General features: G+C 33.8%; 2 protein-coding genes across 2 annotated transcripts; both read right to left on the minus strand.

Annotated features, from left to right (window-relative positions):
- Positions 1 to 281: 281 nt before the first annotated feature.
- On the minus strand, positions 282 to 2,291 carry LOC139889174 (uncharacterized). The gene is made up of 3 exons (XM_071872136.1): positions 2,242 to 2,291; positions 433 to 872; positions 282 to 376 (listed from the first exon to the last, which is right to left on the minus strand). The coding sequence occupies exons 1-3, from the start codon at positions 2,289 to 2,291 to the stop codon at positions 282 to 284; spliced, it is 585 nt and encodes a 194-aa protein (XP_071728237.1).
- A 240-nt stretch (positions 2,292 to 2,531) lies between these two features.
- Positions 2,532 to 5,000, minus strand: LOC139892338 (peroxidase 9-like). The gene is made up of 4 exons (XM_071875404.1): positions 4,174 to 5,000; positions 3,548 to 3,739; positions 3,295 to 3,460; positions 2,532 to 2,992 (listed from the first exon to the last, which is right to left on the minus strand). The coding sequence occupies exons 1-4, from the start codon at positions 4,510 to 4,512 to the stop codon at positions 2,580 to 2,582; spliced, it is 1,110 nt and encodes a 369-aa protein (XP_071731505.1). The 5' UTR covers positions 4,513 to 5,000; the 3' UTR covers positions 2,532 to 2,579.
- Between the last annotated feature and the right edge of the window lie 13,503 nt (positions 5,001 to 18,503).

Genomic DNA, 18,503 nt, shown 5'->3' on the forward strand with positions numbered 1-18,503 from the left:
ATGTTCCTCCCATTTATAAACGCGATATGTTCAAAGCCAACTAATTTCGGGACAACTTTCCTGAGTCGGTTTGATAGCAATTTTGCAACTATTTCGTAGTAGCTCCCAATTAAACTAATGGGCTGAAAATCGCCCAAGCAGATTGGATCAGTTTTTTCGGGACCAAGGTAATGAAGGAAGCGTTACATCCTATAGAAATAGTGCCGGTATCCCAAAACGCGTGGATTGTATCGATAAGATCACTTTTAATAATGCCCTAATATTTTTTATAAAAGCACAAATTAAATCCATCGCCCCGGGGCTTTCTTACTTCCACATTCCTTAACGGCATCCCAAATTTCATCTTCGGAGAAAGGAAGCTCCAATTCAGACGCTTCTGTGGTCGAAAGGGAACAGTTTGCAAGCCCATTAGACTGAAACGGCCAAACTGACCTGATTCAATCCGCAATTTTCGTCTGTTACTGTTTCGTGAGCCAAAAACACTCTGAAAATATGCAAACATAGTAGCTTTTACCTCAACTAGATTTTCGTTCCATGACCCATCAATATTCAGTCCACGTATATTGCATTTGTTATATTTTCTTTTGATGGATGAGTGGAAGAATTTTGAATTCTCATCACCCTCAAGAATCCAACGTGTTCTCGCCTTTTGTTTTAGCATGTTTTCTTTGACCTTTTCCTTTTCTAACCATCCCCTTCTAGCTTCCATCCACATTGATCTTTCATTATCATTGAGTGCGTCTGTTTCAGCTCTCTTTTCTCGTTCCTCGGCTTTCAATTTAAGACAATTTATCTCGTTATTCAGGTTACCGAATGTTTTGGTACTCCACTCTTTCAGCGCTAATTTAACATTTTTCAGACGATCCTTGAACCTACAATTTAATTTATCATTATTAAAAATTCTTATTCATCATCATTCTCTCATCTGCAATCGACAGAATCTAAATTAGGGTTTATTCATTCTTGAGATATCCATTATTATGGTGAATATCATTGTTCTTGTTTTTTGATTAAGAGTTGTATAACATACACTTTGATTTTAGTTGTTGATTTTGAGAGGTATTCTTTGATATTTGTGTGTTCAATTGTACACATCTGTGTGTACAAATCTGGTGTTTGATTCATATTATTTTAAACTAATATCATATGCAAAATATATTTTCCCTTTCATGTAGAGTTTTTTTTTTTCTTTTTAAAGGCAATAACAATGAATTTGAGTCTCCACTCACTTAGTTTTGTATATTTAGAAAAATTCATATTACTCTTATTATTTAGAAAAATTCATATTACTCTTATACACTAATTGACACTTTAATTTATGTCGCTTGAGTAAGTAAAACTACACAAATATAAGAGACACTTTAATTTATGTCGCTTGAGTAAGTAAAACTACACAAATATAAGAGAGTATAATATGTAAGTTTAGTTTTACTTTAGGGCTCCAAAAGATATCTTGAAAGGGTAGAAAATGTTACCTTCCATTAACTTAGAGGGTATAATATGTAAACTTTCTATTTAATACAAAAACTATTAAACTAAACTCTCCAAAATTTCTGACGAAATTTATTTTTTATGCTATTACTTTTATTTAAAAAAAATCCATATTAGTCTTATATATATTAATTGACACTTTAATTTATGTCAGTAAGTGAAACTACACCAATAAAAAAAAGTATAATATGTAAGTTTAGTTTTACTTGAGGACTCCAAAAGGTAACTTAAAAGGGTACAAAATGTTACCATCCATTTACTTGGAGGTATAAAATGTATACTTTCTATTTAATACAAAAACTATTAAACCAAACTACCAAAAAAAATTGCTGGATTTATCTTTTTATTCGCTCAGAGTTAGGTTTTGCCGCAATCACTATTGAACTAGAAATAATTTTATGAACTAAATGCGACGAATTATATAGAACGAACCTTCCAAGAACTAATAAACAAACCCTTTATTTTTTAGCAATAAATATGAAAGTGATTTAAATTTACAGTTCAAAATCACTTGGCTTAGTTTAACCCCATTTATGAATAACAATTCATTCCACTAATTCAGTTTTGTATATTTTTCTTAAATAATATAATTTATGAACTTCTGCTGCTTTTCGGAAAAGAATATGTTAGTATTTTTTCTTACTCTAACTTCCTTCTTATCCTTAAAAAAAATATAATGGAAATTATAATAATAATCATATAATCGTACTAATTAATATTTATCGACTTCTATTTTGTATGTTTACTTACATTATCCATTTCCCAGAGAGGGAACTGGGAAGATTAAAAACCAGTAGCATTATCTTTTATTTTTTTTAGTTTATTTGTTTAAGTACTTTAACTAATTAGTGTGCATGAATTTGTCATTCAAAATAATAAAGGCATAAATAAATAAATTGAGTTCTTCGGATCTATTATGAGCAGAGTATATATTATTCCCGTAGCTTAGAAGATACCATATTTAAGTTCATTAGAAATTAGGATTTCAATCATTACAAGAAAATCAAGAACAAGCATGAACCCATTGCGTACAAGTCAAGAGTTTTTAGTACTACGCAGCATTAGAAAATTTACTACTCCGTATTTAATTAGTTAGGAACTCGACAGTTCTTCCTAATTTCGCCTTTATAACCAACGAGGGGATTAATATTTCCCATTTTAACCATTGACCTTGCAAACTGGTCAAAGAAGAGAGCATCATCCTCGGCGAATGCCTTCACAAGAAACATAGTTTCTTCGACGTTTCCAGTCAGAAGAACTTGATCAGAAGTTAAAAGTCCTTTTCCCCACATAATAAGCTTGAAATATGTGTTATCAAATCTTACGGGCGATGAAAAATCTAGAGGAGAAATGTTGTTATCGCCTTCGGTTTTTGGACAAACAGTTTTTAACTCGTTGTAATAGTTGATCTCTAGAGTTGAATCAGGTTGATTGTTTCCATCTTGATTGTATAGCCTTTGCTTAAATGCTGTGCATCTAGCCATTCCTATGGTATGAGCTCCTTCAAATAAAGCAAAAAATATTTTAAATGTTATAGTTTTAATAATATTATAGGGGATAGATTAGTATCATGGCCTATTATGTTTGTGGGCTTAGGGTCTGTTAAGGTTAATTTACATAATAATGTAAGGGTTTTCATTATCTACATGGTATCAGAACGAACGGGTTTGATCCCGAGACCTAGTCTGCAGTAATGTATGGCTGTCTCTATACCACTCCGTCAAAAATACCTACGACCATAATACTAATCTGTACTCTGCTAAATAACTTTGAATAAGAAAAAAAGGTTTCCAAATGACTAACCAGAAAGAGACACCAAGTCAACTTCATCAAGGCCTTGGCGTCGAAAAAGTGTCATAAGGTTTTGAACGGTGGAGTTTGGAGGCGGTAGGTTGTTGTTTGCGCCGCTAAGACTTGCTTGTGTTGCGTCTCTCCTTCCGAACGGTAGCTCCCAGTTGGGTCCACCACTCTATGATGTTTTTACCGACAAATAATCATTAGCAAATCGAGTATTTTTGAAATAATGAAAGCAGTTTAGCTAAGTTTGAAAGCTTACTAGAACGGTAGAACCTCGAGCAGCAAGGGCAAGAATGTCGGCACAAGAAACAGTCCCCGGACAAGCTTCTTCTAGTTTAGACTTGATCTCATCAATCACTTCAAATCCCCTAATTGAATTAAGATTAGGCCCCGCATTTTTTTCGCTTGTAAATGTTGCACTATTATCCAACAAGACTGACGCATCACATCCCTATATCAAGCCAATAGCAACATAAGTCACATGCAGCAGCGGACCTACGAAGGGGCAACTAGGGTCGGCCACCCCAGCTATCGAATTTTTTAGTGTATTTATATGTTACAGTTACACATTTTGCTCCTTTTTTTTGTTTTTTATTTCAAATTTTTTAACGTTTTGACCCTGTCAATGGTCAACTGGGGTTGGACGCCCCATCTATCGAATTTTTTAGTGTATTTATATGTTACAGTTAGACATTTTGTTCCCTTTTTTTGTTTTTAATTATTTCAAATTTTTAATGTTTTGACCTTGTCGAAGGAAATTCCTGGTTTATGTTATGGTTAATCAAGCCTCAAACTTACTTATAAAACTTGAAAAATAGAGTTCATAATTCCATTTACTTAAGTAAAACAGGATATATCAAGTAAAAGGTAACAAGACTAGTTTACCTGGACAAAACAATCATGAAAATGAAGTCTTAATAAAGAAGCAGCCATTCTTGGCTCATTAGCAATAACATTTTCAAGTACAGACATAACAATGTAATTAGCTTGAGGACATGAGAAACTGTAAAACTCTGGGAAAAGACCATAATACCCTTGACTACCTCCAAAAGATCCATCACCGCCACCAAAAGAACCATCTCCGCCGCTACCACCGCCACCACCACCACCCCATCCAAAGTTAAACCCCGGGAAACCAAAACATATTGTGAAACACGACAACAAAACCGTTAGTATCAAACTAGTAGTGCGTAAAAAGGAAGCCATTTTGAGAAAAGATTGCATGGCTATGAGCAAATGAATTGTGTATATATAAAGAGTGAGCTCAAGACCAAAAACCTGCCACTACTCTTACCAAACCTTACTGCAACTAATTAGTTGTTATGACCATTTCAATATACATACTTACATGACATCATTTTGTAGAATATATACATTTAATTAGGTGTTTTTGGTGAAATGGTGACGAGTTTAACAGGTCATACTGGATATAATATCTTACAAAAGTATATAGTTAAGTTCTGTAGGACGCGTTAGGTTTGCATAGAAGGTGACATAAGGTTTTGAATAGAATGGTTGAACTGAATCGCGTAGAAGGTGGTCTTATAACGATATGAGATTGACTTACGACGAAATGAAAAAAGGTACAATTTTTATGAAAGATTTGAAAGCAATAATTTTGATATACTTTTTATAGAGTGGTTGTAGTTTCAGTTTTACCTGCTCCAAAATCAGATATGGATCTTGATATCTTCTTTAGAATTGATCAAATTCGGAATACCTTGTTGGAGTTAAGTGTCACATTAAATTGCAAACTTTTACCTTCTTTTGGCCTTAAAATTATTATTATTATTTTTTGACAAGATATCTCAGCTTTATAAGAAAATTGGGGAAAAAGGACCACACTTTCAATTTCATATTAGATATTAGATATTAAATAGGAGTAGAAGTGGATGGTAACGTAAACAACACTTTGTATCAAAATTGGAAATATCAAGATGTTCCTAAGAAAGTGCATAATAAACATTGAACAATATATATATATATATATATATATATATATATATATATATATATATATATATATATATATATATATATATATATATATATATATATATATATATATATCATCTTATTATTAAAGTGAGGAAACACTTTACAAAATCGTATTTCATATGCAGAAACTGAATATTAAATTGCATATATGTACGTGGGGTAGCCCTTATTGTTTTCAGATTTTCAATATGCATACTATAAATAGTATTAACTCTTATATCTTCAAGTAAAACACATATAACTTGTGAAGACTTTGGCGGTGCATATGCTCAATTTTGTTGTTCTCATGTATTAGTTGTATACTTGAAGAATTCAAAACAAGTAGTTGGGTCATTCTTTTTTGGGCCAAAGTGTCAGATTTATTCTAAACAGGCCGATATTGGGTCATTCCTACATGCTCAACTCAAGTAATTTGTATGGACTCATCTCCCATGAATGAGAACATGTTTGGTTTATAGTTTTATGTGGGGCTTTTTAAGACGAACAAAAAACATTATTCTATGAATATTACCAGAAGTTGAAACGTCTAGTAATAACTTTAACAAAGGTCACTGATATTTTCACCATACATATTAATAAATCGACCAAATTTATGCATTTATGTAAGTTATATTGCACAAGCAAGTGAAATAATAACTTTAACAAAGGTGAGTTATATTTCCACCATACATTTTAATAAAACAACCAAATGTATGCATTTATTTATATAAGTTATATTGAACAAGCAAGTGAAGGACATGCAGCCCTCAACTACAAATGTACATATATCATAGTAAGGAAACCAAAAAGAAATGTAGAATAAGACATGCATTAATCTTTATAGAACTAGGATGTATTAATTTCTATTTTTTCTAGTTCTATGAATATCACTAGCTTGTTCATAAAAGCTTATTGATTATCTAAGATTTTTCGAGTATGTAAGACGCACATAATCTTAAAAGCTATTGAACTTGATTATTTTTGTGTAAGAACAACTCCTTAGTATTTTTTTTTCCCAAAAAACAAAAATTTAGATTAGAAGATCTAATTGTTACAAACTAGTTGTTGAACCCTCGCTTCGCGCCGGGAGTTCGGTTTTCAATGTATTTTATTGCGTTTAGTTTGTAAAATTATTTCGTGGCTAAAGAATAATGTCATTGAAGTGCAACTCGAGTCGAACTAAAAAGTGTAACTCGTGAAAGATTTAAATGTTATATTAAATTAACAATATATGTCCATCTCCGCGTTTAGCTATGTAATTATCGACTTTTAAAAATTTAACGCAAAATCAACATGTATGAAAAGTACCCCAAATATTTAGCGTTTTTTAATAAACGTCCGTTTTGCGTATAATTAGTGACATTGTGTTCCTAAAATTATTTCGAGTTTAAAGATGATGTCGGAGAAATTTAACTCGTTGCGAGCGAGAAGATATGACCCGTTGAATATTTGAGTGGAGTTTATTTAAGATTTTATATGAAAATGGTTATTTGACACTTTACCCCCCTGTTTGGAGGGTCGATTTGAATATTTGAAAAAAGTGTGGGGTCTTTGTTGATGTAGTGAAATTTAATTAGGATTAAAAAAAAGTGAAAGAACGAAAATGACCCTGGTTACTATTCACCATTAGATTAGAAGATCTAAGTGTTACAAATTATTCAGATCCAACGTCTTCTAATACTGTCTATTTAACATAACTATTAATCTATACCCAAAAACAACCCAAGACATTGCACGGATGCACTACCATTACATAAGTACACTACTAACAATGAACTAACAATTGTGAACCATTGAAGCATAAAACTAACTAAGGCAAGCCCAATGAAATCCATCTCTTGAACGCATAAACCGAAGAACCTAAAACACCAACTAGGAGCCCTGCTTGACGCTCCAAACAATCGAAGTCTCTAAAATGACCAAAAACTGGTCGAAACCAAACAACATAATCCACCACAAACCACACCCAGCCAATATGAAATCACTCAAACTACCTATACAGCACGAAATCACAATCGTAGTCCTAACTAATACAAAGTACGCATTCTCAAAGGGTGATCCTGGCCAGCAACTGAATGTCACCGCCTAGAAGTAGAAACTACCAAACGGATGTCGCATAACCATCCTTGAAACCCCCGGGACTCCATTAAGTGCACATAACAGGAAGCTCCACTATTGCAATTCGAGAGAACATCAGCGACGAGGTAAAAGAGCAGCGACACATGTATAATGTCACCTTAAGAGAAAACAAACACAAGGAAGCATACGACAAGCACCGAGGGAAACGAGTCTAAGAAAGGAGCGACGAGCCTAGATGTGAAGCAGAAATATACACCAAGTTCGGTGACACTATACTTCGAACACCACAGGTCTACTGGCTACCCATTATCGAATGAAAATTCTTGACTGCCCCGAATCTGACGAGAGGTAAGGAGGACCACCTCTCGTGCTAACAAACCATCACACAACCCTACATAGTAAAAGTGTAACCCACATAGTCGTCGCTTGCAAGTCTGTGAGTGACAAGAAAGCATCTAACCAAGAATGTCGGCAACCAAGTACGCCCCGGAGAAAAAGAAGTCGCTAGGAAACGAGCAGAAATAGAAAATCCATCCTCCAACGAACTCAAAGTAACACATCCACCCACGTTCACTAACCCACGAATAGGTGTTGCGTACGGTGGAGAACCTTCCTACTCGCTGCCAACAGCCCACTTTGGGAAAGAAACCGTGGTAGTCATGCTCTCCAAGATTAGCCGGCGGGAAGGTGGGAGGGAAGAGAAAGGCGAAAGAGCAAGAAAAAGTAAAGGGAAAATAGAATACTGGACCACCCACGCAAAGTTGACGGCCAAAAAAGCTGAGGACCGGGCGTGAAACCTAAAATTGTAGTTATTGGAAGCTTGGTTTTGACGATGAGAAATAAGTCCTTTATGGGTTTGAATTGTACAAGGGTCTTAAATGAACAATCCCATTGGTTAAAGGGGAGTTTGGTCAAATTATATTTAGCAACAAAACGGAAGTCAAAGAGATTTGTCAAAGGACAACCTTCTTTACATTGAAGGTTGAAGGCATGCATACCATTTCATAATATATCCAACTATAATTGACTTAATAATAATCCCGATGATTCTGTTTCTGATGAAATCTTTAGCGAATACCTTTCTTCTGACTCCAAACTCTTGCGGACAAATTTTCTTCACCATCCTTCGATATTAGAAATTCCAAGATATCATCGTATCTTTCATTATAAATATCCTCCATATTTCTGAAGATATTTTCATAACTATTCTTATCTGAAATCATTAATCTATTCATGATATCAGTGTTACATCATATAGAAACTGTTAGTTTCTATATTCTGTAAACTTTTAAGCTTAAAATATTAATGTTATTGAAGTAATGTTAGTAATTGATGCATGAGTTAGTATAATATAATGACATTTGATCAAAGTGATTATATTACAGTAAGTCATGCTGAGTTTCTAATGGGACGTGATGATTCACAGATTTTAACGTCATCATGTTCCATGTTACATAACTCTTTTATTCTGCTTAACTTCTGAACATATCAAGAAAATATAATCTTGATAGTTCTATTCTCAATGATTTTGGTAATTTGACAAATCAAATCGTGCTGTTACGTTCTTTCTTTTTTAGAACATTAAGTTCATTCGAAACTCCATACCTATGAATTTTGAACCATTACATGCGGTACTTAATGGATAGAAGAGAAAACAGAGCATGAAGCTCCGAAATAGAAATAGGGGTATAAATCGCAGCAAATAGGAGAGAGCATTAATTGTGAATGACAATGATTATAGAAGACAGAAGCAGGGACATCGAAATATAAGGGAAGATATAAAACCCAACAACAACGCAGAAATTACAAATCGTGGATATTAATACGAATAGCAATATAAAGACACGGTATAATTAAGAATAGTATCACCCCAAGGTAATAGTAGAAGTAAACAGATTTTTCTGTGGAAGACTGAAAAGAAGGATGACAGAAAGGATAATTAGGAGAACATCTAGGATTAGAATTGGATTAAGCATTTTCACAATCTTTTGGATGTATGAACTAAGAAAGAAAGTATAGGAATGGTGAAAATAATGGAACGGAAGAGCTTAATTTATAATGGAAATATCAGACAGAGTAATCAAGGCAAATCATCGTATTTAATTATAGAGATCTTAATTTCCTTATTCGCCGAAGAATCAAATCTTTTTGATTTCTAAGATTTTTTTTAATCCCTTGAATTCCGAAATTCAACCAAGACAACGTCAAAAGTTAAGACACACCTTATTATCTAAATTCGACCCTGACTCTGTCAAAAGCTAAGACACATCTTTATCCTTTCATTTCACTATTTTGTGATAGCTTCACTCGTACGCTCCGCATAATCGAATCGTTTTATCTATATTAATCAATAATGATAAAACTAGATTTATCAACTCATATTCGTCATGAATATATTCTTATTGTTAGTTATGATGACCCCACTCAAATTTCGGGTCGTTAGAGTTTGAAATTGAACACACACACACACACACACACACACACATATATATATATATATATATATATATATATATATATATATATATATATATATATATATATATATATATATATATATATATATATATATATATATATATATATATATATAAATGTATTAGTTATATCATTTTTATGTTAATAATATATATATATATATATATATATATATATATATATATATATATATATATATATATATATATATATATATATATATATATATATATATATATATATATATATATATATATGTTTTATATGTTCATTTTGTATATATATAAAAATATTAAATTTGGTTATGTTATATGTGTTAAATATATATATATTTATGTATGTATTTAATTTGTTTATCAAAACAGTAGTTCTATTATACTAAGTTAATATTAGTAAAAATAAATAATGTTAATATCATTAATAATATACATATGTTAATAATAACCCTATTAGTGATAATAACAATGATATTAATAATAGTACTTGTGACAATATTAATTTTACTGCTAATCCAATTTAAGATAATGATACTATTAATGGTATAATAAATATGATACTTACAATAATCTGGTTCATATTAATAACAATGATAATAATAATAATAATAATAATAATAATAATAATAATAATAATAATAATAATAATAATAATAATAATAATAATAATAATAATAATAATAATAATAATAATAATAATAATAATAATAATAATAATACTTAATGATAATACTAATAGTTATAGAATGATACCAATACTATTATTTATAAAATTAATAATGATTTGTATTACTTTCATGATAATAATAATAATAATCATAATTATAATAATGATAATAATACTAAAATGACAAAATTTATAATAATCTTACTCATAAAAAAAATATTAATGATAAATAATGTTTCTAAAACTTATAACTATAAAAATGATATTTGTAATACTTTTATTACTAACAATATCGATAATAATAATAATAATAATAATAATAATAATAATAATAATAATAATAATAATAATAATAATAATAATAATAATAATAATAATAATAATAATAATAATAATAATAATAATAATAATAATAATAATAATAATAATAATAATAATAATTGTAATTATAATACTTATACTAATGATAGTTGCTTAGATACATTAATGAGTCTGGACTTCGACCGTGTCTGCATGTCAAAATTTTTGCTTATCATTTCATGCCAAAAATTATATGCTTATCATCCTTAAAGTCTAGATACGTCTTACTACCTCTATTGCATAGACAGTGTATAGATAAATTCATATCTTAGCGTATCTGTTATTGTTACCTTTGCCTGACAGTTTCCGTAGATTCCTCCGTAACATATGGGATTTTAGTATTATATATGCATATGTAAATTATGTATTACAGGGTACTAATCTACATCCTATAATCTATTTCTTATCGAAAATCCTTCATCTGATCGTACGAGATGAATCCCTTAACCAGTTCGAGTCCCTCTGATTTCGATAGCTATTTCGATAGTTATTCCGACAGCTATTCCTAAATAGATATTCACCTATGCTCCGAAAGCGGTGTCACCAGAATGAATCAATCAATCAGCTATCCCCAATTCATCTGATGGGTTCGTAGTAGACTTAATCAATGGAGACGCGAAGAAGGCGATCCCTTCCACCAACCGAATTCACCTCTTGACAATGAACATGAAGCGCTTACCGGCGAACCTGTCCGAGACACCATTTTCTCTCTCATTTCCATAGTATCTCGTCACGATTATATATTACATCAAATTTTAGATTTTATTCACCCGCTCGTTTCGACCGACAAATCATTCCGGAATAATAGAAGAAGTCAACGAACTTCGTGCTCGAGTAATCAATTAGGAGAATATGGTGCAAAATTTACCAGTTTCAACAACATCACCGGCACCAACAGTACCATCAGTAACAGCACCAGTACCACCAACAATCGATGCCTCAACATTCCATTCAGTACCTCGAGAATAATTATCGTTCTACATGCCGTTCTACATCATTTATCTTTGTTCGACATGATGGTTATGTAACCCCTAATGTTTTAGAGATTATGTACTCTAGTTCTAAACGTAAACCAAATGAGTTTAATATCATATTAACTCATTAAATCCATAATTACATCTGAAGAAAATATATACGTATATATGTTTTCATAAAGATTGTAATTAAAAATTCTTTTGTACAAACTGTTAATGGTGAAAATATTTTAACGAGTAGGTAATACCCGAGGAATATTTAGATTTCACATTAATAAGTTACACTGTACAACCTTTGAATCTGATGCAACAATCATTTACTATCCTATTTACAATCACCGATATACGTATCCATTCACCGTAAAATAATCATTTTCATTCAATTTCATATTTGGATTTTGACTTATCAGAATCCAACAAGTGCCATAATGAAGAAAACATTTGACAAAATAAAATTTATTAAAAACAGATAAATTAACTATGAGGAATTTTATTAAGAATTCACGCTAACAAAATCCTAGCTAACTGTTCCTAGCTAACTGTTATTTTCGTATTACATTTATTTATCGCAATTTATTTATCGCAATTTATTTATCGCAATTTAATTCTCGTAATTTTATTTATCGTCATTTAATTTCTGTTATTTATTTACGCACTTTAAATATCGGGACACGTATACAAGGTTTTGACATATCATATCGACGCATATATATATTATTTGGAATAACCATAGACACTCTATATGCAGTAATGCTGGAGTTAGCTATACAGGGTTGAGGTTGATTCTACAATAATATATATACTTTGAGTTGTGATCGAGTCTGAGACATATACGGGTCACGATACGTATTAATTAATTCGAATATTATAAATTAAATTATATATGAATTATTGGACTGTTACCTGTGGACTATCGACTGGGGACTAATAACATTGGACAATTAAAATGAATTAAAATATTGATTATAACATATGAAACTAAACAAATCTTCAAGTTTGCCACTTGATTTCATCCTAAACCTCATTGTATCTTGACGATTACAATCTGCGTTCAAACCTTTCACGATTCTTGAAAATACCTCAATCGAGAAATGAACCAACCGCACTTCATCTATGAAAGAAAAGATTGATGCATATAGTTATGCACCTGAAAACACTCAGAACCTGAGTAAACATTTAACACATATCTGTGCTAGCTCCTTTGGCGTTGTTATTACCGAAAATAACTTTGCAATCCTTTTCCAAAATTAGCAAATTTTGTCACAGCTCCAGCAAATCAACTTCGATTGTTCATTTCTGATTAGCCTTATTATAACCTTGATATATACGTTATCTTTTCGCCATCGTTACCAAAAAACCTTTTACATTCCACCACATTATCAACAGAGGTACCAGCAACTTCATTACCCTTTGACGTTAGCCTCTCCGAAAAGTCATTATATTATTTATTGAAATCCTATCATGTACTCACCCGCATCTGGTAACGAGAATTGTCGTACCAAATACCGAGAATCAGCAAACAGTATTTTGAATTTCGCAACTTTTCTACATCAATAGTTATATGTGTAACATCCTCAATAAGGCCTAGATGTAAGATTACTATTTTGCCCTTAAGTTTGTATTGTGTTATTATATGCTTTTATTTTTATTTAATATTTATTATTAAATAATGATGTGGTTAGGACCAGTTTGTGACAAGGGTCACAGAACATGTTTGTTTATTTAATTTAGACTTCGTTTGGGTTGCCAAATGATGTACGAAAGATATCAGATAACTGGTAAATACCCGTGTGTCACACAGTGTGGAATTTTAGCCCACTTTTGATGACTTGTGCAGTGCATTTCTTGCACTTTCCAGATTCTTCCCAAAATAATACCCCGTACCTAATTCTTTTTCCTTTGAAACCCTAATCATCACAACTTGTTCTTGAGCTCAAATTGATCTTGGAATCTTGTTCCTTGTTGTCTACTGATTCTAACAAGATAAGAAACATGTGTTTTTGTGTTCAATTCATGGTTAAATTCATAGTTTTGTGTAAGTTTTGTAAAAATCTTGATTTTGTGTCAAAATCCATGGATTTGATGTTGTTATGGTCAAAACTTTGTGGGTTTATAGTCTATAACATGTAGTAATTGAGTTGTGGCAAGTTTTGGTGTCAAAAACGAGCTCTAAATCAAGATTTGGTGATTTTAGCTTGAAGTCCGTAGCCTTTGTTCAGTTTCTGATGAAGATGAACACACTCGGCTGACTGTCGGTCGACAGTCAATCGACTGAGGTAGTGGACCGACCGATTGACAGACAACCGACCGACTGAGATTTACTTCCGGCCTTGTGGAAATACCAAATAAGTCGACCGACTGGTAAGGTCAGTCGACCGATTGTATAGACAGTCGACCGACTGTAAGAGTCAGTCGACCGACTGAGTGTCCAGGGCAGAATATTTTACCTAAGTGTTGTTTTTTAGCCGTTATGCTGCCCGTTTGTATTTTGATGTTTATGATGTAAATTTTGAAAGTGCAAGGAGAAAATTTTTAGCGGACAGTTTTCTGACCAAAATTTCTGTATTGTGTTATTTGATATTAATGGACAAAAACTAACTTGTGTATATGTCTTTCTCAGGAGAAAAGGAGAAAGAGAAGGTTCAGTGATTAGATAACTGAATACCTTCTCATTTGCTGGTAATCGGTGAGTGGGACTAACTGGAGAATATAGTATATAGTAGCATGTTATATTATAATTGTCATGCTTGTTAGATATACTTATTGTTGTGGATAGTTAGTACATTGTGATGACTGCATGTTGGTTGATGCTTGTCTGCTGGAGCCCAGTACGTCCCTATTGTGTGGTGGCCTCGGTAGGAGAGATCAACCTGCGGGTTGGGTTCCTCATGTGGTGGCCTAGACAGCCGTGGTGTATATATATGTGAATGACGCATCCGTAGCGTGTGGATTATGTATATACATACGGTGGTGGAGGAACTTCTGGTAAGTCCCAGTCCGATCAGCTGGTGGTTAATGGTTTGGCCGAGCCGCCAGAGTCTCTGTAGACGGCACTTGGGTGATGTTTGTGTGTTAGACTATTGTGACATGATTAGTATAACACTTCTGTATGCTATGGTCTGTAGCTAGTCGTACTCACTTAGCTTCGTGCTAATTCCCCTCCATCTCCTCCCTGCAGGTTGATAGCTTTTGTAGATTGTGCTTTTGGGAGAAGACGGGCATGGTGATGTTATGTTTGACAGGAGTCAATTCTGATGTTGTCTTATTTTGTTTAAACAGTGATACTTTGTATATGTATTGTAAATACGTCTTCTCCGTATAAACAAGTATTTTGTAATGACACGTGACACAGGTTGTATTAACAATAGTTAATGTAGATATCGTATTTAAGTAATATTATGCTTCCACCACGTATGTATATAAAAAAATTGCGGTGTCACAAGTTGGTATCAGAGCTGAGTTTGGCAGCATGTACATTGTGATCTACATGTCAAGTTCCCAAACTTAGAAGAGTCATGTCAAAAATAACATGCTGGGGATGGGTTAAGTGAGTACTAGGACACGATATGTGTTAGTTGTTAGTACTAACAGAATTTATACTAAGCTTTGGTGCGAGTGTTGTGGTAGTGCAGCAATGACAGATAACGAAGCTAACGTTACTGGCCCTGCTGCCCCTGGAACTGGTACATTCAGAGCCCCTGACGAAGATGGACATGTGTCTTCAGAAGAAGAAACTTCTCAAGAAGTAATAGAACTTCAAAGTCGGTTACTAGAAGCTCAGGAGAAAATTAAGGAATTGGAACAAGAAAGGGAGCAATGGAACCCTAATACCACTGCATTAAACACAACCTTTCCTCCAAACCTTTATAATCAAGCCGGTGGCAGTTCCCAATCACAGTTTCCACAAAATACCTATCAAAACTATCAAATGCCATTTCCGTTTAACCAGACTTTTTCTAATCAAATGATGTACCCATTTCAAGTCCCTGAGACAAGAAGGAAGTGTACCTATAAACAGTTTATGGACTGCAAACCCCCTGAGTACAGTGGTCACACAAACCCTACAGCGACGCTCAATTGGTTAAGAGAAGTGGAACGAGCATTAGAAGCATGTTTCTGTAAGCCTGAATCTATGGTATTGTTTGCAAGTAGACTTCTCAAGGGTGAAGCAATGGAATGGTGGGACTCTATCACTGCATATTTACCTAAAGAACAGATCAGTCAGATAACTTGGGAACAGTTCGCTGCTAAGGTTCGGGAGCAGTATTGTTCTAAGTATGAGATGGAAAGATTGAAAATCGAGTTTCTGAGCATGAAGATGACAGAAAGTATGACGATTGATGAAGTTTTCAGAGATTTCACATCGAAGTTAAGGTTTGTTCAACAGTGGGTACCGACTGAAAAGGATAAGATTCAGCATTTTATGCGAGTGATTAAACCAGAATATAGAACAGTTGCGAGATTTGCAACCACATTGGCACAGGCTCATGAGATGGCTAAAGTTACTGAAGGTGATATAATGGCAGCGAAAAGAGAAAGTTCAAAAGGTGGACCTTTTGGGGGAAAATCAGAAAGTCAAACAGGTGGTCAGTCTGGTCAGCAATCAAGTAAGCAATCATGATTTTGTGGTAAGAAGTCAGGTGGGTTTAAATAGAAAAGTAAGTCTGGTATGAGTGGATCGGGTTCTAGTCAGTCTGGTTGGTGTAATGTTTGTAAGTCGACTCATGCCGGTCCATGTTCTCCAATGACCCGAAGATGCTTGAGATGTGGAGTACTAGGTCATGAAACAACAACTTGTTCCTTTAAGTCCGATGTTGGTTGGACTTGTCATCAGGTAGGTCATAGATCAGCGAATTGTCCATCTGTGTCAAGAGCCGGTTCTGGGGCAGGGTCAGGGGCGAGGTCGGTTACTTCTGGGGGATCTTCTGCTTCTACTGCCGGGCAGAATAGAAAGAATCCTCCAACAGCAGAGGCAAGGGCGTTTCAGATGACGGTAGATGCTGCAACCGCTACCGATGACGTCATTACCGGTATGTTCTTGGTTAATTCCTTGCCAGCTCGCGTGTTATTTCATTCTGGAGCGAATCGATCTTTTATGTCCTTAGGCTTCTGTAATAAGTTGAAGTTGCCTGTTAGGATGTTAGATGAGCCTTTGAGAATAGAAGTAGCTGATGGTAAAATGGTTCCATGCACATCATCTGTGTCTGGAATTACCATCGAAATTAACGGCCATTCCTTCCCTTTAACCTGTTTGTTGATGCCTATACCTAGCTTTGATGTAGTAATAGGTATGAATTGGTTAAAAGTTAATAGGGCTAATATTAAGTGTAATAAGAAGATGATTTCTTTCCGTTTGGCCGACGGATCCCGAGTGATAGCTAGAGGAGAGCGCAGTGGATTTAACTTCCCTATGGTTTCCCTAATGAAAGCTCAGAAGGAAATAACGAAAGGGTGTGATTCATTCTTAGCCTACGTGATTGATGTTAAGAAAGAGAAGAAGCAGGTGACAGATATTTCCGTTGTGTCAGAATTTCCCGAAGTATTTCCAGATGATTTACCCGGGTTACCTCCAGTACGTGAAGTAGAGTATAAAATTGATTTGGTTCCAGGTGCTACGCCAGTTGCAAAAGCTCCTTACAGATTAGCTCCGTCAGAAATCCGAGAAATGATGTCTCAGATTCAGGAACTGTTAGATAAGGGGTTTATCTGACCAAGTTCTTCACCGTGGGGTGCTCCTGTGTTATTTGTGAAAAAGAAAGATGGGTCGCTTAGGATGTGTATAGATTACCGCGACTTAAATAAGAGAACAATCAAGAATAAGTATCCGTTACCAAGAATAGATGACTTATTTGATCAGTTACAGGGTGCTTCCTACTTTTCGAAATTGATTTACGTTCAGGGTATCATCAGGTACGTGTTGCAGAGAACGATATACCGAAAACAGCGTTCAGAACTAGATATGGTCATTATGAATTTTTAGTTATGCCATTTGGGTTAACAAACGCGCCAGCAGTGTTTATGGATTTAATGAATAGGGTGTGTCGCCAGTATCTAGACAAGTTTGTAATTGTTTTCATAGATGATATCTTGATATATTCGAAAACCGAGAAAGATCATGCTACGCATCTGAGGTTGGTGTTAGAACTTCTGAAACAGGAACAGTTGTACGCTAAGTTCTCCAAATGTGAATTTTGGCTGCGGGAAGTACAGTTTCTGGGTCATGTAATTTGTGAACAGGGTATTAAAGTAGATCAGTCTAAGATAGAGGCCGTAATGAATTGGAACTCACCGAAAATGCCGACAGAAATTAAGAGTTTTCTGGGTTTAGCAGGTTATTATCGCCGATTTATCAAAGACTTCTCTAAAATAGCAGGTCCATTGAATAAGTTAACTAGAAAAGATGTAGCCTTTCGATGGACTGATGAACAAGAAAAGGCTTTTCTGACTCTCAAACAGTTGTTATGTCAAGTGCCGGTTTTAGCTTTACCAGAGGGAACAGAAGATTTTGTGGTCTACTGCGATGCGTCATGTGTAGGTCTGAGTTGTGTTTTGATGCAGAGAAATAAAGTTATAGCGTATGCTTCACGACAGTTGAAGAATCATGAACGAAACTACCCTACTCACGATTTAGAGTTAACTGCAGTTGTGTTTGCTTTGAAGCTTTGGAGACATTATTTGTATGGT

The sequence above is a fragment of the Rutidosis leptorrhynchoides genome, chromosome 2 (assembly GCF_046630445.1).
Source record: "Rutidosis leptorrhynchoides isolate AG116_Rl617_1_P2 chromosome 2, CSIRO_AGI_Rlap_v1, whole genome shotgun sequence".
Classification (NCBI taxonomy): Eukaryota; Viridiplantae; Streptophyta; class Magnoliopsida; order Asterales; family Asteraceae; genus Rutidosis; species Rutidosis leptorrhynchoides.

Coding starts and splice junctions, on each gene's coding strand:
- LOC139892338 (XM_071875404.1), bottom strand. CDS start 4,512: ATGCAATCTTTTCTCAAAATGGCTTCCTTTTTACGCACTACTAGTTTG. Junction 3,740..4,173: donor TTCATGATTGTTTTGTCCAG/GTAAACTAGTCT, acceptor GGCTTGATATAG/GGATGTGATGCGTCAGTCTT. Junction 2,993..3,294: donor TGACTTGGTGTCTCTTTCTG/GTTAGTCATTTG, acceptor CTTTATTTGAAG/GAGCTCATACCATAGGAATG.
- LOC139889174 (XM_071872136.1), bottom strand. CDS start 2,291: ATGCTACTGGTTTTTAATCTTCCCAGTTCCCTCTCTGGGAAATGGATA. Junction 873..2,241: donor CTCTCTGGGAAATGGATAAT/GTAAGTAAACAT, acceptor ATTAAATTGTAG/GTTCAAGGATCGTCTGAAAA. Junction 377..432: donor AAAATTGCGGATTGAATCAG/GTCAGTTTGGCC, acceptor TTTCGACCACAG/AAGCGTCTGAATTGGAGCTT.